The sequence below is a fragment of the Ailuropoda melanoleuca genome, chromosome 15 (genome assembly GCF_002007445.2).
Source record: "Ailuropoda melanoleuca isolate Jingjing chromosome 15, ASM200744v2, whole genome shotgun sequence".
Classification (NCBI taxonomy): Eukaryota; Metazoa; Chordata; class Mammalia; order Carnivora; family Ursidae; genus Ailuropoda; species Ailuropoda melanoleuca.
In genome coordinates, this window is record NC_048232.1 from 60,720,964 (window position 1) to 60,748,287 (window position 27,324).

The window sequence follows — 27,324 nt, forward strand, 5'->3', positions numbered from 1 at the left end:
TCTGGCAAAGGGAAGTGGGATCGTCATGACCAGGCATCTGCTTCAGTGCACTTAGAATGCTTAAAAAGAGAGTTTTATTTAATTACTGAAGTTAATACGTCATTATTAAAGAAAGTCTGGAAAATAGAAGAAAAACATTTCCTAAGACCCCCACCCAAAGTCTTCTCTCAATGCGCTATGTCCTACTGTTCTAATCCTATGGTACATAGAGAATGAATTTCCTCTTTTTTTTTTTCACTTAACATACGATTATTTTAAAGCTTGATGGTTTTTGAAATATATTCACTGTCTTGAACTAAAATACAAAGCAAAGGAGGCGGCAGGGAACAGCGGAAAGAGGGCTGGCCGCGGCCGGGTCCTGGCGCGCATTGCTCCTGCGTGTCCGTTTCCTCGAGATAAAGAGCTGTTTCCTCAGTTCTCCCATTTCCGAGGCCACGGGATCGTGAGAGCTGTGCTTGGAGACACACAAGCCACACTGTTCAGACACCGACTGGACAGAGCCGGGACCGGCCCCAAAGACAAGCGGACAGGTGGACGGGAAGTTGCTGCCACGTGCCACCGGACGCCCCGTATGTAATAACAGAACATAGGATCGGAATAAATGACCATCACAGAGTCCCAGATCTTCCCGTTTTTGAACAGAACCCAGAAACCTGGATTTTCAATGAAATTTTTCATTTTTAAATATCGGTACCTAATTCGAAATACCGCAGAGGCATCCAGCGCTGATTGGCTACTCCGGCTACGCCCGCGGCGCACTTGATCGACTCCGGGAACAAGGACACACACAGGGGCGTTGAGGAGCTGCTTCTAAGACATTTTGGCTCTACAGCCACTGCATTATTACCATAAGTCTAGGACATCAAATGCTTATATTAATGGTGAATAGATACAGTGTAGGATTTTATCGCCTCTGGTTCCTTGCATGGGCAGGATAAGGACTTCGCACTGCTTCTTCCCCAATCCCCTGAGCTCACAAGTGCTCTGTATTGAAAAGGAGTCAGGACCCTCCTTGGCCACACTCCTTTTATATGTATCTTTCATGATCCCGCCTGGTCCAAAATCCCGTCCTGCGTTTTTCGCCTGACTCAACGCGGTTTATGGAGACATTGGAAAGGAAAATGATGAACGTCTAGACAGGTGTTCCCCGGAGTAAAAACTGCCACCTTAAGCAGTTAGTCCTCTTCAATGCCCCTAATGCTGGGTCTTTAATCTCTCCTTTTCAGAGGAAAAATGATCAACATCACAGTGACAAGGAGCCCCTGCGCTTGGCAGTTCAGACTCTCACTCACTGAAAGCAGTGCAGAAAGAGGATTTAACGACTTTGAACTTTTTATGTGATTTTTGACTTTGACACAGTTGTTATTAAATGAGTTCTAAAAAGGCAACAGCCCCCTACAAGAACATCATGTTTCTAAATGATTCATCTTCTCACAGACCTTGATATTCAATCCAGGTGTAGGAATAAACAGTATAGCCCTCGGGGTCTATCCTTGGGGCTTGGAAAGGCTTCAGTGAAATTCTATAGCAAAGGGCCCAGGAGCTTCCCCTGACTTTCTCTTTGTTCTACTAACTTTTTATCTCTGAAAAGCAAAGGGATTTCCTTTAGGGATTAAGCAGAGGAAACAACCTGAGGTGGCGATAGTGTTTCATTAGAATTATGAGATGCAAAGGTATCCCAGAGTCGGCTGAGCAAGAAGCCCTTTACCCCGGGTCTTGGACCTCCTCCCTCTTACCCAGCGGAGAACGCCACAGCCCCTGCCCATCGGGTTTCACTCTGTTCTTTCTCCCAGCCACGGAAAGATCCTGGGCAAGCACAGAGGTGTCTCATCCCAAAGTGATGACGTGCTGCTTTTTCCCCCCCCTTTGTATTTTTCAAAAGGTTTTATAGGTAGCCTTTTGTTAACACAAAATCATTGTGATAGATATTTATAAAATCAGTAAGTGCCATTCTCATCCTGCCAGGTCACTGTTTTGAGTCACTGAAAGGAACAGAGGTTAGAACAAGGCAGATGATTAATATTCTTAATGATACGTTTGTACAAAGAATGTGACGAAAGAGAAATACTCTTAAAAATACTCTTCCTGCTTGCAGAAGGCCAATGTGCTGCTCTGCAAGTTTGTCCCAGCCACACTTTTCATGCCGAACCAGAGTCTGTAGAAGGATTGCAGTAGGACAGTCAAGTAAAGGATTTGTGTCAAAGGAGCTACACTAATACCAACCTGACATTACCCACCTCCTGTCAACACAAGGCTAGATAAAAAGTATACACACACGGTACTCAAGAGCCCGGAAAAAATCCTGAAATAATTCCATAAATCACATTTCTATTACATTTGTTTCTCCAATTTTTCCACTCCAGTTAGTGGCTGTCATTTACTTTAAAAAGGTTCATGGTAACCTGAAAGTTAGCCGCGTTTTTATTAATTACTTTTGAACTAAAACAAGTTTTCTTCTCCTTTTGGTTAATGATTAACTTTAAAATTTTCAAAAAGCCAACTATTTTTCACATTTTTATGTGGACTTTGTATATTTTCCTTTCACTTTGTTATGATCTCTTCTTACATTTTTAGGAAGATCCTTGGCCCATACTTTCGGTGGCATCCCATCGGATTTGATAGGTTGCATTTCTATTTGCATTTAAAAATACTCCTCACTACATTTTGGGGTTTCTTCACTGGCCCAAATAGTATGGGAGTTTAAGTTTTCTTTTTCATGTTTTCTGTATCATTGAGCATTTTATTTGGTTATTTCTAATTTTATGATTTGCTCTCTGGATATATAGAATATAGTGTTGTAACTTCCTTTATATCATGGTCAAATTTTGTTTAAAAATACACTTGGACAAAAAAGAAAATTTACTTATATTTCCATGTAGTTCTTTGTACATATGTTAAGTGTGCCTTATTACTTATGTGTAATATTATGTCATGGATTAATAAAATTCTACTTCTGAGCTGTTGATATTCCCAATTATTTATGTTGAATCTCTGCCAATGTTTTCCTTATAAACTTTTTGCTTTATAAATTTAGAAATTTTAGATGAGTGAGCTCCTTCTCCTACTGCTTTTGTTTTGAAATCTACTTTATTAGGAGAAGAATCTCAAAGCAGAGCCTTTTTCTTTTATTAGGAACATGTTTGAGATTTGGCCCAAAAGAAAAGGCTACTTTTGTCCTTTGCAAAGAAAAAAAGTAGTTGTGCACACCCTCTCCACCCCCATTAACCTCTGTCTCTGGGCAAGCCGCTGACCTATTTTCCCATAAGCCCAAGCTGCCATTGTGTTACCTGACCGAGAGTCCCCACTGGGGCTTATAGAGGACGACCTGGCAATTACACTGTGTTTCTAGATTCCATGTACATTCATAAACCCTCTGGTGCATGAAGTCTGAAACCTCATGACCTGCTAAGGCAAAAACATTGTACGAGCCATAGTGGAATAGGAAGCATACAGTGTATTGAAGATATAATTCCCTTAAATATCTATTATAGAGCCATCTATATATATCATTGAACTGGCTCATGAGTTGAACATGATTATTTGTCAATAACTTCCAAATACTGGAATCATTTCTTTCTCTCAGCAGCCAAATATTTCTGTCCAGGGGTAGAGGGTTTATCTTTCAATCCTCTTAGATGCCCAGAATTTATCTTGGGAACAAAAGACCAAGTTTGTTCCTCGTGTGAATGAAATGTTAAGCGAGGCTCTCGATGGCTTTGTCTTTAAAGAAAAGGCAGAAAGCAAATAATACTCGTTCTCCAAATGTCAAAGGCCAAGGATAGTATGAGTTCCAGGTAAGTGTTTGTCTCACTCGCATTTACTTTGTTCACATTCCAGGCCCTTCTCCCACTTCTCCTTTCTGCCCTGCCTCTATTTAGGATAATTATGGCATTTGTATGCTCAGGTTGAATTCTTCCGAAGTTGCTCAGAGGCTAACTTTTGGCCTGAAGCTTGAGGTTTTCTGTGTATGGAAGGCTAATTTCTTTTACTTATTCTTTTTGTTGTACTTTTAATAATAAAAACATTCATTTTGGATTAAATATCAAGCTTTCATTCATAAGCACTTAATACCTGTATCCTTCCCACAGTTACAGTTGAAATCATATTATTTGGAAATGCAGTCCAGGAAAACAAAATGATTAATAAATAGCAATAATATCTACCATTTATTGAGCCCTTAACTCTGTGACAGCTACTGTGCTAATCATTTCACAAACATAATTCAATTATTATTTTCACCTTTTATAGGTAAAGAAAACTAAGCTTCATGAGTCCCTTTCCTTTTTTTTTTTTTTTAAAGATTTTATTTATTTATTTGACAGAGATAGAGACAGCCAGTGAGAGAGGGAACACAAGCAGGGGGAGTGGGAGAGGAAGAAGCAGGCTCATATCGGAAGAGCCTGATGTGGGGCTCGATCCCATAACGCCGGGATCACACCCTGAGCCGAAGGCAGACGCTTAACCGCTGTGCCACCCAGGCGCCCCCATGAGTCCCTTTCCTAAAGGTCACACTGCTAGAGAAAAGCAAAGCCAGAATGTACAGCCGGGTCTTTCTGGCTTCAAAGACTATGCATGTGGGGCACCTGGGGGCCTCAGTCGGTTAAGCTCCTGCCTTCCCTCAGGTCATGATCTTAGGGTCCTGGGATCGAGCCCCGAGTCAGGCTCCCTACTCGGCAGGGAGTCTGCTTCTGCCTCTCCCTCCCACACCCTGCCTCTCCACCCCTACTCGTGTTCTCTCCCTTTCTCTCTCAAATACATAAAATCTTTTTTAAAAAGGCATGTCTTTAAAAAAAGGCTGTGCATCTAACTACTGAGCTATACAACAAACAGCAAGTCGGAACAATGCCCACTCAGCCCCCAACATCAAGCATCTGAATTTTTACCTATGCTATTTCTTCCAGTCCATTCAGCCTAGTTTTAACTGCTTTTGGCTGGAAGTGGATTGAAAAACAAATGTTTTTAAGACGCTCGAATAAAGGAAAATTCTCATTTACTCCACAAGTACCTGCTGAGTTCCTATGAATGAGGCCATGTGCTGGGTGGGGAAATCTACAGACCACAGCGCTTGCTTTGCGAGAAGGCAGAGCCACAGCGGAAGGGGCGGACTTGGAACTGTACTGCCATCTATGTTGGACCAGAGACGTGCAGGGAATGAGTGCACGGGAATGATTTCGTCCTGGGGGGTCAGGGCGGACACCTCTGGAAAGGTAAACTGTAGGGGTGCCCGGCTGGCTCAGTCTGTGGGGTCGTGGGTTCGAGCCCCATGTTGGGTGTGGAGATTGCTTGAAGATAAAATTTTTTTAAATTTTATTTATTTGAGAGAGAGAGAAAGAGTGAGAGCACAAGCAGGGGGAGAGGCAGAGGGAGAGGGAGAAGCCGACTCCCCACTGAGCAGGGAGCCCGATGTGGGGCTCTATACCAGGACCCGGGGTTCAGGACCTGAGCTGAAGCAGATGCTTAACCAACTGAGCCTCAGGCGCCCCAAGAATACAATCTTTAAAAAAAAATGTCTTTAAAAAGGCAACCTAGGGGCGCCTGGGTGGCACAGCGGTTAAGCGTCTGCCTTCGGCTCAGGGCGTGATCCCGGCGTTATGGGATCGAACCCTACATCAGGCTTCTGCTATAGCCTGCTTCTTCCTCTCCCACTCCCCCTGCTTGTGTTCCCCTCTCTCGCTGGCTGTCTCTATCTCTGTCGAATAAATAAATAAAATCTTTAAAAAAAAAAAATAAAAAAATAAAAAGGCAACCTGTGAGCAGGACTGGAATGTTATGAGGGCTGAAGACAGAGAGTTCCAGGCGGAGGGAAGGGCAAGTACAAAAGCCCTCAGGCAGGAGCTATTTTGCTTCTTCAAAGGAAGGCAAAGAGGCCACTAAGGCCAGGGGGTGGTCAGCGAGGGTGACCCAAGGCAGGGGGGAGAGGAGGTGCACGAGGAGGGGGTAGGGGTCTCTTTACTACTGTCAAGGCTTGAGGTTTTACGCTGCTGAGTGCGATGGGAAGGTTTTGAGCAGAGCCACACACATAAACTCGCTTTTCAGTGAGCACTCTGGCCTACGACGCAAGGACAGCAGGCAGGCCAGCAGGGACGCAAATGTCAGTAAGAGACAATGGTGGCTCGGGCCCTGGCGGGTGACAGAGGTAGTGATCTGCTGAAGGAATGGAAGGTGAGGTGTGAGCGAAAGGAGGCAAGCGTCGCTCCGAGGTGTTCGGCCTGAGCACCTGCCGCAGAGCTGCCCTCACCGAGACGGAGAGCTAGGGGAGGAGCCGGCGGACGGCGGGCGGGGGCAGCAGAGCTCGGTGTCCGACGTATTCAGAGCCCCTGCCAGCGTTCCGCGCGCAGATGTTGCCCAGGCAGTTGACTATGCAGGTTAGGACGGAGAGGAGGCTGGAAATCAGAGGAAGACCAGAGAGAATCCGCGAAAGCATAAAAAAAGGGGGGAGAGGGACTGTAAAATGACCCTCTTGAAAAAGTTTCAAGGCATTTTAGTTTCTATCACCACTGTTTTTAGATCCCTCATAAAGGTGTGTGATGCCTGTAAAGATGTGGCAACACCATGTTGTGAGAAGTGGTTATAGCTCCGTCATCTGTTTCTGGAGGGTGGGCCTTAGGCCAGCAAGCATCTGCATCACCTGGGAGCTTCTCAGAGCTGCAGATGAAGCCCCTCCCCCACCCGGTGACCCTACAAACGGGACAGGGCCCGGGCACCTTCGATAAATGCTCCAGGACATTGTGACGCACAATGAAAGGTGGCTGAGCTGGGTAAGAAGTTTAGTATTTCAAGGTTTTAACCATCTAAAAAGAAAGGAACAACTTTTTTAAAGATAAAATGTCTTTATTGTTTGAAGCTTAAGAAATGGTAAACAAAAATCAGTATGACATTTCATTTCTTAGTCTTTTGAATGAGGTTATAAAAATACAATGCCACTTAGTCTTTATAACTTGAAAATGTCTAGAAGTTCACACTCAGTATAATATAAAAAGGCACTTAAGACACACAATGAGGTGATTCTTAAAAAACAACACCTTATAGTTATGATTGAAATTGCTTGAGGAAAAATTTATAAACACAGACTCCTACATAAATAGGACTTGACTTTTCCTTCTTTTTCAAAACATAGACAGCATTTTCCTCATGTTATCTACAGACAGCAGAAACACAGACTGCCCTCTCCCACCTTCTTTGCCCTTGATTTAGCATATCAGAGAAGCAAAAATTAATTTGTTTTTCTTCAATTTAATCTCATTTTTTAAAGATAAAACAAAACTCTTAATTTGTAACCAAATCACCTTGAGCTTTTTTTTTTTTTTGGAATGCCAGGCTCATTTTCATTTTGTTTTAAATCACAGTTCGTTAAAAAAAAATAGGAAGACAATGATGTGAATATTATATGTACTTATTAGCCACCAAAATCACCCTAAGCAACAACATTGCTGAAGTGTGTGGACATACGTGTGTGTGTCTGTAAACATCACTGGTGCATCTCCAGGCTTCAGAGCACACCGAAATCCCACTAGCGCCATCTCGGCTACCAGGGTCACAGCTCTGGACACAGCCCAAGTCACCCCGCGCACTCATCCACGAGAGCAGACGTGGCTTCATGCGTGTCCAGCTCTTCGTCTTCTTTCAGGTTGGGCAAAGGAGAAGCCATGTACACCAGAAACGAATACAAACCCACTGCCCTGTGCCACGTATGTCAGTGTATTCTTGCTGTGGCAATTCTGTGCTTTGGGATTGTATAAGCTCATCATTTCAGGACACTGTGAAGAAAGAATAAATTTTGTTTTGAGCTGACAGAAGCGTGAGTCAGACGACTCCCTCGTTCTCTGGATCCACGAGGCCGTTTTAGAGGCAACTGCAGGACTTCAGCCCAAGCGTGTTGTTACGAAGGAAACACATCCATTGCTTTAAGGAATCGCCTGAACGTGATCAGCTGAAATGATTTAACAATGAAATTCGGAGATTTGGTTACCTTCCCGGCAGGGTCTGGACCATAAACGAAAACTGGCATTTACAATGATATGGGGGAAATACAGAGCCACTTGAATAGTTATCACTTTATTACTGCAGTCATAAATGGTAATGGTTCGGATTAGTCCTTGACATTGATTTGTGTGTTTCAATTAGCCGTTAACTATGCCTCTTCTGCCTTTTGTTCTGTTGCTCACCCTTTTAAGAAATGCGGGAGAGTTAGGACGTGGTTGTGTTGCACGAAGCATCTCGTCCTGCCTTCCTGAGCACAGGTCCATGTGGTCACTTATCAAGCCTCTGCTCATGTTGTTCTATTTAACTCTTCTGCTGGATAACATTGAAAAGCCTTTGCTGATTTTCAAGGCAGTCTTTCAGCTTATCCTCTGTCAAAGTCAGTCGCTGCTCCAAGATTGAAACAGTCTGCAAAAGGAGGACAGAATGATCAATGCCTAGTGCCCTGACGGTGAGGACGATGATGCTCGTCTCTGCGCAGGAGATCCTTTTAGGAACTGGAACGTCCACCCCTTGGCCAGGAAGGGGCTCATAAAGTAGCCCCAGAACCTGTTCTGCTTCTGCGCCCTACCACGGGCAAAAGCGCTCTGAAGCGATTTGAGGGAAAGACAAAAACTGATCCCTTTGGTAAGAAGAGTAAAACAGGGGCCTCTGTAGACCATCCTCGTCTGGTCTCCCGAAGCACCAGTGCCAGGGAAGAGGCCGCAGTTAGCCTGCGCGCAGTCCCGCATGCTGCACGGCAGTGTGTGGGTGGCCCAGGGTGGGATGCCGCATGCCCAGCCTGGGGGCTACTTATATGCCATCACTGGTCACTCTGTCACGACCAACCATGATAGACCCTATCTACGCCAGCTGGATCGCTAGTGTACTTTAAACTGCCATAATGACCGGCATCAGTTCTCACACCTTGAACATGATGACGGCACCTCACAGGGCTGTTAGGAAGCCTGAATGACGTAATGCACGTGAAATGCTTACGTGATGCCTGGCACAGAGGACTTGAAGAATCTTAGTTCTTTTAACTCCCGTGGCTAATAAATGAGCATATGGACACACACGCACACACACACACAAAAACGCATGTTTTTAAATTTGGCAAATCTAATTTGATATTGACTATTTCATCTTCAATCTTTCAGATTTCTTTTAAATATTTTATTATAAAATAAAATGGATTCAGGAAGCTGCACAAAACACGTGTCCCGGAATGAATCCTCATGAGAAAAATACTCTGATAACTAGCACCCAGGTCAAGAACTAGAACTCTGGGGCGTCTGGGTGGCTCAGTTGTTAAGTGTCTGCCTCAGGCTCAGGTCATGACCTCAGGGTCCTAGGATCGAGCCCTGCATTGGGCTCCCTGCTCAGTGGGGAGCCTCCTTCTCCCTCTTCTGCTCTCCCTGATTGTGCTCTCTCTCTCTCTGTCAAAGAGATACACAAAATCTTTTTTAAAAAAAAGAACTAGAACTCTGTTAGCCACTCCAGAGTTCTTTCCATGGGCCTCTCAGAATCCCCACTCCTGCCCTCCCCCTGACAACAGCCACTATCTTGACCATTACAGTAATTGCCTTCTTACATTCTCCATGGTTTTATCTTTCAGGTATACAATCCTAGACATTATAATTTTGTCTTACCCATTTTCAAAGTTTGAGATGTCATTTAAAGTTCCTTTTAATCTACAGCTTCTCATCTTCTCCCACTTCTTCTTTTTTTTTTTTAATTTGTCTGTTGACAGACTCAGGCCATTTAGAGTAAAGTCTGTCCACAGAGCTTCTACCAGTCTGAATTTTAAGGACAGCATGCTAAGGGTGCAGGTCAGTCTGTTCTGTTCTCTATATTTTCTATAAATTGGCAGCTGACTCAAAGGCTCGATTAGACTCAGATTCAATCTGTAAGTCTACAGATCTAATAAGACCTATAGTTAAGACTATAGGTAGTGGCCTATTTCAGTAGAAGGCATGTTAATAAGGTTTGATCATTTCTTTTCTCATAATGTTGGACCTGCTCAATGCCTAGATCTATTCATCCTTGAGGACTGTAAATGATGACATTCTAATTCCATCATTTAAAAAAATTATTAACTGGGATAATTTATAAATAAGAGACACTTTCCTCATCTACTACTTGGTTATCCAGTGGTAGATTTCATAGAAAAGCAAGATAAATGTTTGATTATTTTAGTCAACAAGTTTCAAGATAATGAACTGATTCCCTATCGTCCTCTGAAGGTAGACAATTTTTAAAATATCATTATTTAATAGCTTTTGCTTTCATTTTCCAAACTATAGATTATGGCTAATTAAGAATGATGCTGATGATATTTTCTACCATTTCTTGAGTACCTCTATGGGCCAAGCATTTTGCCATATACTTTACATACATTATCACAATTCCACATCTTAAAGCTACTATGTATATTAGCAACACCTTTAACACTGGTTAACTCCATTTAAGTACCATATAAAATGTAATTTTGTTTTAATTTATTTCTGGTTATAGTTCTGTGCAGGTAAGTTATAAACACTGCGAGTGAGTTAGGAGATGTTCAGTCATCTGTAACTGAAGTGAATCAGAACATGTTTATTTTACTTGCTACTTGCCCACAGATTTGCTGTTTCTATTTTGCAAGTGTGTTGTGCTTGTTTTAACCTCTTTAATTATAAAAGAGAGCCAGGCTTGCAAAATTAAAAATTAAAAATCATAGAGACATTCAATAAATCTTAAATGATTCATTTAACCTTGAATCAGGTAAAAAGAAGGAAAGAGGGGTCACAAGGCTGAAAGAATAGAGAATGGAAAGATTCACTTAGGAGAGGCTCTAAGAAGGACCCGACATCGAATATGACAGTGTAGGTGAAGAAGTCGTGGTAATATGGGAAATAAGCAACGAAAACTAAATTTGGCCTGAGGCCGAAAGAGAAGCTGCCTTTAAAGGGAAGAAATGTCTGATAAAAACAAAGAAGGTCATCTCCAGTACAATACTGCAAAGTGAAAGTTAGTGATTTTAATATGACTTTCACTGAACAAATCTTGTGATGACTCCAAGTTCTCACATGGCTCTTTCCCACTATCTGTCAGGACCCCAAATCCACATACATGGCCCTTGCTTCTAAACACCCTCAGATGTCATCAACAGCTTTTTAATATTCATTTAATTAGTGGCTCTAAACCCTGTCTGTAAAACAGAATCGTATGGGGTACTTAAAAAGACAAATGTCAGGGCCTTACCCCAGACCAATGGCAATGGATTGTCTGGAGATGAGAACTGGCCCTCTCTGTCTGTATGCTTTATAACTGCCCAGGCGACTATAATGCACGGCCAGAGTGGAGAAGAGAATGAGATGATTTCTATGCAAGAGCCATTTCAACTTGAAATATGTATTCTGGAAAAGTAATTGACATTTCTCTAGCTCACATGACAGCCTCTCTTTCTGCATAGCTTGTAGCAAGGTTTGCTCTGAAAATATTGGCAACCTCATTCCATAGATCAGAGGAACAATAAGACTTCTTCAAAGGAAACATGGAATCAGCAGAGCTGGAGGAGAAACTTTTGATGTGTCCATTTCAACATATGACTTCCCTTAAATGACACCTATATCTTCTGACCAAGAGTTGGAAGACTTTTGGTATATAAGGATTCACAGTATAGCTTCTTTGCAAAGGTAAAAAGGCATCAAGGGACGAGGCAATATTCTAAAACACATATGCAAAAACCATCACCTCCACAAGAACACAGCATCAGTGGAGTGAGCTTTGGAATGAGGAAAGTTATATCTTGGACAATGAGAATATCTTCACAGTGAAGAACTATAAACATTGTCAAAATTTCATTCTAAACAGAAATTGTTAATCATTTTTCTTAGGGCTCTAAATATTTCTTTGATAATGTCCTAATCTGAACACAATACATCAAAAATCTTCAGGTAAAACATTCCTGGGCAGAATCATATACATTTAGAGCATGGAGTACCACTGCTATTCTTCCCAGTCTCCGCTGTTCCTTCTGGCCTCCAGATGGCAGATAGAGCACAAGGGCAGGTGTGCGTGTGTGCGTGTGTGCGTGTGTAAATACCTCTGTAAGATCTTACTACAGCAGCTCAGCAGAGCATGCCGGGCTATACTGATTGCCACCTTGAGCTCGCCTTTTTAAGAAATTTCCCCCCCACTCTGCTAGTTCTGCAACCTCCTGTAACCAGTACTGTTCTGTATAACCTACCCCTAAGTACAAAGCACGCTAGCCCACCTGGGTCAAAACATTGAGTTGTTCCATGATATGCTCTAAAGCATCCATCACAGCGAGTGGTATGCTTCTTTGGCTCTCAGAAGGGAGGTCACTCATGTCTTCTGTTTTCTTTTTCAAGGATGTTGGTGAACATTCCGATGTCAATAAAGAAGGGTTCAAAAAATATCCACTTATCTCTTCGCTCTTGTCTGCTAAGGTTCTAACGGTGGTGGTATCTGTTGTCTTTGACAACATAGAAAAGACAGGAAGAGTTATATTTTCCAAACCTCAATATATATATTTTAATATTCTTCTTCTAAATACCCAGCTTACATTTAATTGTTTATCTTCAACTGCAGTATTATAAAAATTACAATTACAGGGAGAAAATAAAGCTAACAATGAACAGATAAAATTCACAATTTTCCTTGATTTTTTATATGAAATATACTTTGTATGTATCTGTCTGCTAGATAAGATGTCTACCACTAAAAGGACTGTTTAGACGCAGTCTAATTCTTAATTAAAAACAAATACAACATCAAGATAACCATCATTTTTTTTAAAAAAATGGAAAACAAGTGTGGGTGAGGATGTGGAGGAATTGGAACCCTCGCACATTGCTGGAGGGAATATCAAATAGTGCAGCTGCTGTAGGAAACAGTTTGGCTGTTCCACAAAAAGTGAAACACAGAATTACCATACAATACAGAATTCCACTCCTGGGTATACGTCCAAAAGAAGTGAGAGCAGAGACTTGAACAGATACTTGTACGCCACGGCTCATAGCAACTTTATTCATAATAGTCAAAAGGTGGAAACAACACAGATATCCACCAACTGATAAATGTAGAAACAAAATGTGGTATGTACATACAATGGAGGACTGTTTAGCCACAAAAATGACTGGAATTCTGATACATGCTACGTGATGAACCCTGAAAATACTATGCTAAGTGAAATAAGCCAGATACAAAGGAAAATAGTGCATGAGTCTACTAATATGAGGTATGCAGAAAACAGTAGCGGTCACTATGGGCTGGAAGGAGGGGAGGGTGGAGTTATTGTTTGATGGGTACAGAGTTTCTGTTTAGAAAGGTGAAAAAGTTCTCAAAATAGTGGTAATGAATACACAACACTGTGAATACTTATTGTCAGTAAACTGTACACTTAGAAGTGGTTAAAATGGTAAATCTTATGTTGTGTATATTTTATTACAATAAAATAAAACACAAAAAACCCTCCAAACATATGGTAATGAGCAATCCAAAAATAAAATTTAAAAAACAACTCTATTTACAGTAGCACTAAGAAGAATAAAATACTTAGGATAAATTTAACAAAAGTGCAAGGCTTGTTCATTGAAAACTGCAAACATCCCTAAAAGAAATTAAAGAAGATCTAAATAAATGGAAAGGCATCCACATCCATGTTCATGGACCAGAATAGTTAATACTGTTAAGATGGCAATACTCCTCAAATTGATATGTACAGATTCAATACAATTCCTATCAAAATCCTAGCTGCCGTATTTGCAGAAATTGACAAACTGATCTTAAAATTCATAAGGGAATGCAAGGAACCCAGAATAGACAAAATAATACTGAAGAATAAAATTAGAGGATTCACACTTCCTAATAACAAAATTTAGTACAAAACTACAAGTATGGCAAAGGGTATAAAGACAAACATATAGCTCAGTGGAACAGAACTGAGAATCCAGAAGTAAGCCCTTTTACCTATGGTCAATTGGTTTTTGTCAGGGTTGCCAAGACAATTTAATGCGGAAAGAATAGTGTTTTCCACAAATGGTGCTAGAAAAAATAGATGCCTAAATCCAAAAGTATGGATTTGGACCCTACCTCACACCATATACAAAATTACCTCAGTATGGATCATAGACTTAAACATGAGAATGAAAACTATTAAACTCTTAGAAGAAAACATACAAATAAATTTTCCTGGCCTTGGATTAGACAGAGGTTTCTTAGATACAACATCAAAAGTACAAGTGACTAAATTAATACATTGGACTTAATCAAAATTAAAAACTTTTGTGCTTCAAAAGATATCATCATAAAACTGGAAAAAAAACCCCATAGACTGGAAGGAAACATTTGCAAATCATATATTTGATGAGATTTGCTGAAGAACATATAAAGAACATATAACTCCTACAATTCAAATATAAAAAGAAAAATACCTCAAAAATGGTCAAAGGATCTGAATGGGTGTTTCTCCAAAGATACACAAATGACCAATAAGCTCATGATAACATGCTCAACATCATTAGCCATCAGGGAAATGCAAATCAAAGCCACAATGAGATACTACTTCATACCTACTAGGATGACTAAAACAAAAAAGACAAAATATAACAAATGTTGGTGAAGATATAGAGAAATTGGAACCCTCATATATTTGCTAGTGGGATTGTACAATGGTGCAGCCACTTCTGAAAACAGTTTCGTTAGTTCCTGAAAATGTTAAACACAGAATTACCAAAAGACCTAGCAATTACAGTCCTTGGTATATACCAAAGAAAAATGAAAACATATACCCATACGAAACTTATACATGAATGTCAGGGAAGTATTATTCATGATAGCCAAGAAAATGGAAACATTCCATATGCATCCAAATGCTGTGATAATGAATGGATTAACAAAATGTGGTATATCTATACAATGAATATTATTTACCCACAAAAGGGATGGAGAACTAATACATGCTACCATGTGGATAAGCCTTGAAAACATTAGGCTAAGTTAAAGAAGCTATACATAAAGGCCACACATTGTATGATTCCATGTTCATGGAATAGTCATAACAGATAAATATATGAAGACAGACAGAGATTAGTGGTTGCCAGAGCTTGGAGGAGAGAAGAAGGGGGAGAGATTGGTAATGGTATGAGGGTGATGAAAATGTTCTAAAATTCTGGGGCACTTGGCTGACTCAGCCAGTGGAACACGTGACTCTTGATCTCAGGATCATGAATTTAAGCCCCATGTTGGGTGTGAAGAGAGGGAGGCAGGGAAGGAGGGGGAGGAGAAGAAAAGCAAGAAAGCAAGAAAGAAAAGAAAAGAAAGAAAAGAGAAAGAATAAAGGAAAGGAAAAAAGGAAGGAAGAAGGAAGAAAAGAGAAAGAAAGAGGAGGGAAGACAGAAAGAAAGAGAGAATGAAAGAGAGGAAGGGGGAAGAAAGAAAGAACAAATGAACGAACAAACAAATGAAAGAGAAAGAGAAAGGAAGGAAGGAAGGAAGGAAGGAGAGAGGGAGGAAGGAAGGAGGAAGGAAGAAAAAAATGTTCTTAAAATTCTTTTTGGAGTGGTGAAATATTTTAAAATTAGACATTGGTAATGGTTACACAACTTTGTGAATATACTAAAAACCACTGAATTATACTTTAAAAGGGTGAATTTTATAGTATGTGAATTATATCTTATTAAAACTATTATGAAAACAAACAAAAATACAAACATACACATTACAGAGGGTTTTTTAAAAATGTTAATCAGTTTTACATTTTTGGCTATCACGTTAGAGTTCCTGAGAGAGGTCACCTCAAACGTGGGAAGTATACTTCTGATGGCGATGATGACTGTGACGACCATTAGCCTACAGAGCTTACCATGTACTTGGCACTGTTTCAAGTACTTTACATATATTAATTGATTTAATCCTCACAATAATCCCATCAGGTAGGTTCTACTAATATTCCCATTTTACAAATGAGGAAACAGAGATACAGAGAGATTGAATAATTTGCCCCAGGCTACACACGCGGGGCAGATGTATGAACCATAAGCAATCATACATCTCAGAGATGCTGAAGTATTCCTGGTACGTGACTTTGGGATCAAAGCCACTTTCTCCATGAGAATCCCAGCCATTTTTTAGGAAGATGAAAACTTTCAAGTTTCCCTCTATCATAATCTTACAAATTCGCCATTTGTTGAAAATAATAAAAACAAACTCAAAATCCACTATTCGCAATTCATTTTAAAAGGATGTGTAAAATACACCTTCACAGTCACACCTACCTAAGTGTATCTGCTCACAGTCTCTCTGTTTGTTCACTCAGCACATACTCCCAGGGCCTTGCTCTGTGCTAGGCACCCTTCTAAGCAGTGAGAACCCAGCAGTGGGCAGCATGACCCAAGATCTTGCTCTCCTGAAGCTTACGTTCTGGACCCTTCAATCATTTGGTAACTTATCTTTTCCACTTTTCACCCTCAGAAATTTGTGAACTTACGTTTTTGTTTTATTATCTAGCAGGCTATATTTATCTTCAAAAACCATCCTGGTTGCTGAAGAGTTTTGCTCTGTATCCCCTAATCTTCCCCCTTTGTGATGTGCCTGACAATGTTAAAATACCTGAGTGGTATTATTTTAGGAGATGAAGCACTCATTAAAATCCACACCCCAAAACAATTCCATTACTAACCCTCTGAATTATTCACACCATGTGAGGAAGAAAAGCTAAAACTGTCCTTAAAATGTCCGGAAGTGAAATTCCTAGCAATCACAGATCATGGAAGAACAAGTTAACAAAGGATTTTTAACGCTCCCCATGAGCCATGCCCAGATGCAACTATGACCCACCTCTTTCTGCTCCGAGCTCAGGGAACTAGGAAAGCAACATACGGCATTTCTCTACCTGGGTCCCCAGCTTGCGGCTGGTGACAAGACAGAAATGAAAGCCACGTGGAGATGAATATGAGGTACATGCAGTATTTGCCCGGATGTCCTGCCTCACAATCAGTCCGCGTTCCGGATCCTCTGCAGCCACCTCACTGACTAGGGGCAATGTGTGGATGGCCATGTACAACCATCCTCATCCCAAAATAAATAATTCCTGCTCAGACAACAGACTTTTTTTTTTTTTTTTAAGATTGGTTCTGCTCTGCCTGCAAAGCCTACTCTACCCTTCCAGCACAGCTGAATCCTTTCTGATCTCTAAATGTTGGCTTCACTGTCACCTCAGAAAGTTGTCCCCGACACCTTACTGAAACCAGACTCTCCATTCTCCAAGATGGCCTCCTCCACAGGTTTTCCTCCATAACTGATCAGAGTTTGTGTTTACATATTTGCTCCTATTGCTGTCTCCCTCACTAGACTGTGCTATGGCCACTCCCTTACCACTGTATCCCCTGGACTTAGTAGGAACTTGAATAGTTTTGAATATGTTAACCAACGATATCCAATTTTATTACTGTTCTCACAGATACAAACCAGGCGCTCCATATAACCAAGACAGTCTTTTTCACACGGGTCACGACATACCTCCGTATGTACACGCAAATATCACTAGTGATGCTGTAGCAAGAGCTCCGATCAGCCATGGGAAAAGGCCTCAAGCTAATTAAGCAACCATCTTTGAACTCCGGGCTTTGCAGTCAGGGTGGTTAGTGAAGAAAGGGTAACAGGAAACGGACAAAGGAAAGATTTAAGGCCCTTAGTCTAAGCCGTAAAAGATCTCAATACAGCCTTAATAATGGTCTTCTTGTTTGGGACCAGCAACAAATAAATGACTATCATATGACATGTGGAAGTGAATGAAACACAGCCAAGGATATGGGCAGAGAGAGGGGAAAAGGACAAGGTCTCCATCCCACATTCCACAACATTAGCCAACTGACGTATCTCTCGTTCTGTTTCTCAGAGGCATTGGAACCTAGAAATTAGTAGCTTGTTTCCCACCAGCCAACCCTGACTTTGCATCCTGCTTGTACAGGAAAAGGAGAGATGCATGGTTTGGGGAAGTTTCAACACGCTCATTCATGAAATTTTTAAAAAAGGTTGAGAAGGGAAAAAATACGTTAAGATTCTGGGCTATCGGAAGTCCAGCAAATGAGGCTGCCGTCTCTGCTGCTCCCAGTGCACCTGGGCCCTCTCCTACCTCCAAGCTGCTGCTACTCTTTTCCTGGGTAAATGCCTACTGAGCACTGACATCACACCAAGCATTTACTGATATTAAATGTGAGTATGATGCAAGGCCTGCTCTCGAGGATTCTGTTGTGGCCAGAGAATTAAGACAGAGCAAGGCCTAGAACCCCCGTGGTGCCTGGTACATCACTGGCAGTGCAGAATGAAAAAGAAACAGGAGCTCAACACATGACTGTGAGACTGCTTTGGTGCACCATAAAAGGAAGAAATCACACCACGTTCCCTTAGCTCCTACTTTTATTGCTGACACTTGAAGTACAGTGAGGTAAGAATAATTCATTGATTGACTGATTCAGCAAGCAAAGGCCTCCTATGCTGGGCATTAACGCTGCAGCAGAGAGCAAGAGGGATGTGCTACCTTTCTTCGTGGTGCTTATAGTTCTCCAAGAAACCACGTCATCCAAAAGGATGGCAGGGCAATCACCACCCCTAAGTTTTCGTCAGATAGGCCCACGGTGGCCACCTCGAAGATGGGAAATGCAGCCTCACCAAGTGCGTGAATACACCTGAGTGGCTGAGAAACCCTATGCCTACAGGTCAAAAGGCTCGACTCTCCCTTTGAACATGCAAAATAAAATAAGAGAGACAGAGTTGACTGATGCCAACAACTTTGATAGTCCTGAGAGCTAGATACAAAACCTCTGACGTTCTGGGGACAACTGACTCTTAACAGATTGTTTAGATGCCATGGACAAAGTAATGCAAAATTTTTCATTTGTCACTTACTTTAGAGAATCAATTTCTTAGATTTTTTTTTAAAAAGATTTTACCTATTCATTTGACAAAGAGAGAGAGACACAAAGCGCATGAGCAGGGGCAGAAGGAGAGGGAGAAGCAGACTCCCTGCTGAGCAGGGAGCCTGACTCGGGGCTTAATCCCAGGATCCCTAGATCACAATCTGAGCCAAAGGCATACCCCCAACCAACTGAGCCACCCAGGCGCCCTGAGAATGAATTTTAAAAATACATTAATAGAAAGTGAAAATCATGGCATTTGCAAGCAAATTTTTATCAGGAAATAACCTCCAACAATGTAATCAAGGTCTACACATTTAAACTACTACTATTTATAAAATTAACAATGGAACATTCGAGATACTGTGCTGTGCTGCTCTATTACACATAGAAGGTCACGCATTATGCTTATTCCCTTCCTTCCTCTCCCCTTCTTTCCCCTTCCTCCTCCCCTCTCACCCACTCCCTGTCTGGGTGAGCAAGCCAGAACTAATCACTGGTGCCTCTCCGCTCACCATCAGTAGAGCACTGTCATTTCCTGTTACATTTGTGTTTACATGTCTATATTCCCAACTAGCTCATGAGAGAGTCTCTTGAGGGCAGGAGCCGTAACGACCATTCCTCAGGTGTCTGGCACGTGCATAGGACACTGATAGGGCTCACCAGTTACGGAGCTGAATTCACAGATTCGAATTCACTGACTTCACTGTCCTCTATCAGTTGAGCCATCAACAAAACAGAAATATTAATAATTCGACAGTATTTGGAGACAAGTAAAAACCCAAAGTTAAGCCAATACCTTTCTCTACTAAAATTACTGCCTGAAGTGCCTCCTATGAGGGAGCTAATGGAAGCATTTATCACATAACTGCAAATCTGCAAATCTGCAAATCACTTCTTGAGTTTTATTCACCATTCCCCCTCCAGAATATCTGGTGGTTTCTCATGGCCTAGCATAAAGACTTTCTACAAAAGTAGGCATTTCACATGTAAAGATAATCAATGATTGGGCTTCAGATAGATCTTTAATACATGGGTTGAAATAAGTCAGTTTTGGCTTATAACTAATATTTTTAGTCTTGGTTTAACTTTGTAAGTAGAGAACAAAACAGACAAAAGTCAGAAAAATCTATCCAAAAGTGATTTTTACCCCTCCAGCTAAAGTGAGTTTCCCATCATTGAAAATTCTAAAATAGACATGGGATGGTCACTTGTTGGGGTATAGTATGAAAAATATACAAACATCAGGTCAGGAAATTCAAATGAATGCCCTTCAAAGTCCTTTCCATTCTGGATATTCTGAGATTTTTACATCACTACGCATGCGCACACACACACAACACACGAAATGCCTCCTTGAAATAGACTAGGATAACAAAGAATATCTTTTGCCTGGATAAAAATACAGGTAAATATTATTTTCAAATAAAGAATGGATTATTTATTTTCAATAACATTTAGAATAAAAATTTGAAACTTCAATAATTTCTATATGGGATCTAATATAAGGAAGACATAACACTCATTCAAAAGACATTTTCTTACTTAATGCCTACATGCCAGAAAAATTCTAAACAGCAGAGATACAGAACTGTATTAGTTTCCTGCTACTGTAACAAATTACAAGTTTAGTTGCTTAAAACAACACAAACGTATGAACTTAAAGCTCGGGAGGTCAGAAGTCCAAGACAGGTTTTACAGAGCTAAAAGCAGGTGATAGCAGAGCTGTGTTCCTCCTGGAGACTCTCAGGGAGAGGCGGTTCCTTGCCCTTTCCAGCTTCTAGAGGCCCCTGCCTTCCTTGGCTCATGACCCCATCACTTTAACCTCTGCTTCCATTGTCATACTCCTTCTCTAATTCCCATGCTTCCCTCTTTCCCTTACAAGGACACAAGTGATTCTATTGCTCCTACCCTGATAATCCAGGATAATCTCTCTGACACAAGATCCGTAACTTTATCACATTTGCGAAGTCCCTTTTCCCATGTAAGAAAACACACCCACATATTCTGGGAAAGGGGACATGGACATCTTTAAAGGATGATTAGGGTGCCTACCATAAGGAATGAATAAATAAGAGCCTGTGGACACAGGGTTATACTCAAGTGGGTGAAACAGGAAAATAAATATACAGATATGTGATGCAATGTCAGGTAATGACAAGGGTTCCGAAAAAAAAGCTGGGTAACGTGCTATATTATGATATAGCTTCACTGATAATGTATTTTTTTTTAAATGGGGAAGGTAGAAAATAAATTTCAAGCATGTTAAGTTTGAGATACCTATTAGACTTCCAAAGAGAAAAGTCATGAATGCCATTGGACGTATATAATTCTAGACTTCTGTGGAGAAGTTGTGGGGAGTTATCCGAATACATGTATATATACCAGTTTTTATAAAGGATACAAATGAACAGCCAGATGAAGAGATACACAGAGCAAGGTCTGGAAAAGTCCCAAATACAGGAACTTCTGTTGCCTTGAAGTTGGAGTGCTCAGCATGTAAATATTATAGCCATGGACCTATGATCAGTTGGGGGGGGGAGTCAAACAAGAAAAGAATTGCAAAGACTTCAAAAGGCAGGAAGGGAAGGAGAAGGAAAGGTGACTAGAGGCCAAGGGGTGGGAAGGGTAGTGGCCCAGAAGCCAAGGGGCAGAAGAGTTTCAAGGAGAGGGGGTGATCACCAGGACCAAGTGCTATAGAAAGGCTTATTTCAGTGAATCACTGGGACCTTGACCTTGAGTGGAATGGTGGGGACAAAATTTAGTTGGGGGTGGATTCAGAAGAGTGGAAAATGAAGAAATGAAGATCAAATATAGGCAACTCTTTTGAAGATTTCTGCTTTAAAGGGGAGCAGAGCAATGAGACAGGAGCTGGATAGGGATGAGGGGTCAAATGAAGTTTTCCTTTTTAAAGATGGTAAATACATTATAAACGTGTGCTGATGGAAAAGATCTAGTAGGAAGAGAGTATTGATGTCACAGGACAGTGAGGTGATAACTACTCAGTAAATGGGTTGGCTACGCCGTGCTGAGTGCCCTGGAACTTTATATAAATAAATTTAAGATGCAATCAGTCAGCACGGCTGTCTAGTCAAAATCAGTTGCTTGGGTGTTGGTGTACAGTAGGCAAAGAAATAGATTTAATCAGGTTGAAATCTTTCAGGTGAGTACAACAGAGGGAGGAAGGGACAAGAGCATGGCTGTAATAATGGACTACAGAATCTAAGGTAGAAGAGAGGGACACAGGAAGAGGGCAGTGAAAAGGCAGGAGGCTCAATGGATTGGAGACCCTTCTGGGGTTGATGAATTATCAAAACTGGAGGACTGCAGGAAGTGGTGGTCAAAGAGTAGGAGGCTTTACGCTGAGTTTACCATCAGCACAAAGGATTCAGACAGTCACTGAGTTCATCTGAGAATCCTGACAGAGAGAGTATGGCTGTCTTTCAGAAGTGACTCAGTGTTGCTCTATCTTTAGCTTTCTCCTTGAGATAAAAAATCCTGTGTTAACCAAAGAGTGGATGAACCAATCAGGAAAACAGAAAAAGGAGCTATAGAAACACCCATGTGGGACTGTCAGAGGACCACACCAAAAGATTCATTCCCAATTTCTTTTTTTTTTTTTTTTTTAAAGATTTTATTTATTTACTTGACAGAGATAGAGACAGCCAGCGAGAGAGGGAACACAAGCAGAGGGAGTGGGAGAGGAAGAAGCAGGCTCATAGCAGAGGAGCCTGACGTGGGGCTCGATCCCACAACACCGGGATCACGCCCTGAGCTGAAGGCAGACGCTTAACCGCTGTGCCACCCAGGCGCCCCTCATTCCCAATTTCTAAACTCATTAGGAAGAAAATCCTGAAGAAGAAAACCACAAGTCTTCTATTTTGTGTATCTGCACAGTGTAGTGTATATCCTTGCAAAAACATACCCACCTGCTCAAGCCTTATTGATTTAAAAGTATCTCTTGGATAAAATCGGAGAATGTCATGTGAAATCTGTGTCTCTCACATTATGTTGGCTGAGCTGAAAAAGACTTCTGTTTGTCCCTTGGAAGAAATCATACATCTTTTTCTCAAAGAAAGAGCCTTCAGGCTTTAGGGATAAGGTCTTACAGAAGACTTTGATTTTTCTTCTTCAAACCAAATTGGAAATTCGCTTTTGTCAGAAGACTTGAAAAACACACCCCTACGCAGCTATCAACTACAACATCTGAATGCTTAATTCAGGCCGCTTGGAAAAGGCAGCTGCCGCAGCAAATCAACTGTCTGTCTTTGTCTTTAATCTTTATTCTAATCTCTAGAGAAGCTTATTAATTTTGAAGCCATGAACATGTAGGATACAAGTAGGACAAATAAAATCTGTACAAAAATTTCCTTCTCTGTTTCACTTCTTACATGATTAGGCAAACACAAACTATGACGCTTCACTCTGTTCAAAAAAGGTGCACGCGTGCGTGTATCTGAATTTTGAGGCAGGTAATAGCTTATATTATACAATGATGTATTTCTTAAAGATATTTTATATTACATCTTGGAAAAAAATGGAAGTTTGACGTGGAAAGCCATATTTGGTTTAGTTTCACCCACATGTCTCAACAGAGCCATCTGTTCACCTTTCAGAAAGCTGCCCCCTTCTCTACGTGCACAACAGCAATCAAGGAAATTAAGACATGAGTGAATAAGAAATGCAACCTTACTGCAATACTAACGTTTTTGAATGCATCAGTAATCCCTCTCTTTTCATCTAATAACTGGTCTTTCTTCAAGTTCCAACTATGCTTTAAAACTTTCAATTAAAAGGTATAAGGACTAATAAAGCAGCTACCTTAAGAAATAAAGTGTATCCTTTTCTGATCTAACCTTTCCCTCTCCTCTTAAAGATTACCATAATCTTGAATGTGGTATCTATCATCCCAACGCACGTCCCTTTACTTTTATCACATCTGTAGATATCCCTAAACAATAGTATTGTTTTTGCACGTATTAGAACTGCAAATAAAATGGTCATGTAGTATATCCTTGTAGAACTTTTTGTTAATCATCATTTTTAGATTTGTCTACGGGGATGCAGCTAAATCTAGTTCACTTTCACTGCCAAATAGTATTCCATTGATTGACTGTTCTACAATTCATATATTCTTTCTACTGTTAACTTGCATTAAATGCTACCATGAGCAGTCTTATAAATGTATCCTGGATACAGGTGTCAGAGTTGCTTTAGAATGGAAAAGTTAAGTCAAAGTTTTACCAGATATTGTCCAAAATATTGTCCAGACATTGTCCAAACTTCCTCTTTTATGAGCAGAAGGCAATTTCCCCTTTTTTCAACAAAATCAATATTTCATTGTGCATTTCCATGATTACTGCTAACTTGAGCATATTTTATGTGTATATTATCATTCTTCTGTAAATTGCCTGTTCAAATCCTTTGTCCACTTTTTAATTGTTCTACCTCTCTTTTTTCTAATTTAAATTTGAGAGTTCTTTACATATTTGGATATCAGTATTTTGTTGTTTATATGTAAAATACATCTCCTACTCTGTGGTTTGTCTTCACTTCTATTTTATGGGATTTTCTTTATTCATACAAATTTTTGTTATAAATGTAGTCAAATTGATCAAATCTTCCTTTGTAATTTGTGCATTTCGTATTTTGTTTAAGCAATCCTTGCCTACCAGAAGTGTATAAATATATTCTTCTGTTTTCTTTCAGAGGTTCTGAAGTATTTTCACATTTAAGCTTTTTAACTCCCCTGGTACTGATTTTGTTTGTGGCTAAAAGTAAGAAAATAATTATATATTTTTTCCAATTAGCTGGTTGTCCCAGCAACATTTATTTATTCATTTAATTTTTAAAATTATATTATGTTAGTCACCATACAGTACATCCCTGGTTTCTGATGCAAACTGCGATGATTCATTAGTTGTGTATAACACCCAGTGCACCATGCAATACGTGCCCTCCTTACCACCCATCACCAGTCTATCCCATTCCCCCACCCCCCTCCCCTCTGAGGCCCTCAGTTTGTTTCTCAGAGTCCATAGTCTCTCATGTTTCATCCCCCCTTCTGATTACCCCACCTTTCTTTATCCCTTTCTTCCCCTACCGATCTTCCTAGTTCTTATTTCCATAGATGAGAGAAATCATATGATAATTGTCTTTCTCTGCTTGACTTATCTCACTTAGCATTATCTCCTCCAGTGCCGACCATGTTGCAGCAAATGTTGAGAACGCGTTCTTTCTGATAGCCCAGCAACATTTATTGAACAGTCTGTTCAGTGCCTAATCCACCTCCATGGGTCTGCAAAGCCAGGCCTTTCATGTACCAACCATCTATATCTGAGTGGGTCTGTTTATGTGCTCCCTACTGTGGACTCTGTCTCTCCCTGTAACAGCACCACATTTAAAGCTTAATGAATCTCCAACCTTCATATTTCTTCAAAATTGCCCTGTTCCAAAAATTGGCTATTTTTGGCCCTTTGCTCTTCCACAGGAGCTTTAAAATCAACTTTTTAGGTTTCATTAAAAATCTTACTGGGATGTTTATTGGAATTGCTTTAGCTTTGTAGATTTATTCAGGAGAACTAAACTAACACCTTTATGACGTTGAGCCACCCTATCTATAAACATGGCACTCCAAAAACCATGGAATATTTTCTAAATTTCATGTTATCCTTACATGAATGCCTTACACCCTGTATTTTCTGTATCATTTCAATTTTAGTATATGCGCTTCAAAAACAAACACGTCCCCACCATGTGGGCATTGTAATAGTTATTCAGACAGAGCCCAACTTACCATGATTTTCAAATTACAGTTTTTCAACTTTATGATGGTGCAAAAGCAATACACATTCAGTAGAAATCATACTTCAAATTTTAAATTTTGATCTTTTCCCGAGCTAGCACTACGCATGGGGTATGACGCTCTCTGGTGGTTCTGGGCAGTGGCAGTGGGCCGCAGCTCCCAGTCAGCCACAGGGTCTCAAGGGTAAACAATCGCTCTACTTTCAACCATTCTGTTTCTCACTTTCGGTACAGTATTCAATAACTCACATGAGATCGTCAACAGTTTATTACGAAATAAGCTTTGTGTTAGACGATTTTGCCTGACTGTAGGCTAATGTGGCCATAGCACATTTAGGGTAGGCAAGGCTAAGCTATGACGTCTGGTGGGCTAGGTGTATTAAATGCAGTATACTGGGATGTAAACTCGTTGTAAGTTGAGGAAGATCTGTACACATAGCCAACCAAATCAACAAGTCAAAGTATATCCTCAAATAACTATCCTCAGTATTTTTGTGAAACAAAGTTATCATAGAATCAGGGACATTATTTAGAATGTATTTTTGAAAAATTATTTCCTGAGCTTGCTTATTCTCTCAGATAAATAATGCCATTTCTTGGCCTTTCCCACAGGCCCTATTTTCTGTTCCTCAAAACTCTTCAAGTGCCAGATTCAAAATAAATGAGCTGTGTGTTAAAAATCATGAGATAATTCTTTTAAATTGGACACACAAAGTACATCATGCTTTACTCACTTGAATAAGACTTCAGCTCCCTTACTGTATTTGTTTTAGTGCTATGAAGAGGCAATTTCAAGACAAGAATTTATCCAATCATTTAACAAAGCTACATTCAGAAAACTGGCAAGCCTTACAGAACATCTTTTGGAGAGCAAATATTGTATTTATTTATTGTTCTATTCATCATGTAGTATAATGTGAATATTATACTACAATTAATAATAACTATGATTGTAACAGTAATATATATTCACAGCTGCATTTAAGAACCACCCTTCTGTCTATTTACTACTCATTAAATCATTCAAGAAAACAGAGAATGAAAGCTTTCTATGAGAATTCAATATACACAGTGTACATTGTATTAGTTGACTTTAATTTGCATTTGCTAAATAACAGTCTTTCCTTATCTTCCCCAAATAGATGAAATTTGCCCCTCAGCTAAATCTCTATAAAAATTCAATTTTGCTTCTTAGGGCAATTATCAATTTTTCCTTGCATTTCTGCTATTTGTGACATCATATAATTTTCGATGCTCTCATACAATATGGTGGCTGTATGAATGGGACACCAAGTCACACAGACCTTTAACCCTGTATCTTTTGTACATTAACTATGTGGCCATGGACAAATTACCTGACCTGTCTAGGCCTTAGTTCTCTCCATCCATTAAATGAAGAAAATAATATTAAGCTACATTATAAGGTTGTTGTGAGAATGTAATGAGCTTAATGTATAGTTTATATTCACCTACCTACCATCATCAGTATCATCATATTATGTCCTCCCCCAACTCCTCTAAAATCTAATTTGCAAGTTTCTAAAAGGGCAGAAGCCACAGCTTCCCTTCCTTCACATAGTTGACAACTTGCTGAGTAACTCCTATGTGTAAGGCACACATAAAGTAATTAATAAAA

At 40.3% G+C, this 27,324-nt stretch overlaps 1 protein-coding gene across 4 annotated transcripts in view; it reads right to left on the reverse strand.

Annotated features, from left to right (window-relative positions):
- Positions 1–6,810: 6,810 nt before the first annotated feature.
- POC1B (POC1 centriolar protein B) overlaps positions 6,811–27,324 on the reverse strand; it is a 103,882-nt gene continuing 83,368 nt past the window's right edge. For 3 of the 4 annotated variants that reach the window (XM_034643479.1, XM_034643481.1, XM_034643480.1), the window contains 2 exons: positions 12,221–12,442; positions 6,811–8,388 (listed from right to left, as the gene is read on the reverse strand). In XM_034643479.1, coding sequence (XP_034499370.1) covers positions 8,284–8,388; positions 12,221–12,442 — 327 coding nt within the window. In that variant the 3' untranslated portion in view covers positions 6,811–8,283. The remainder of the gene's footprint in view (positions 8,389–12,220; positions 12,443–27,324) is intronic. The other variant, XM_034643482.1, reaches the window with a different exon arrangement.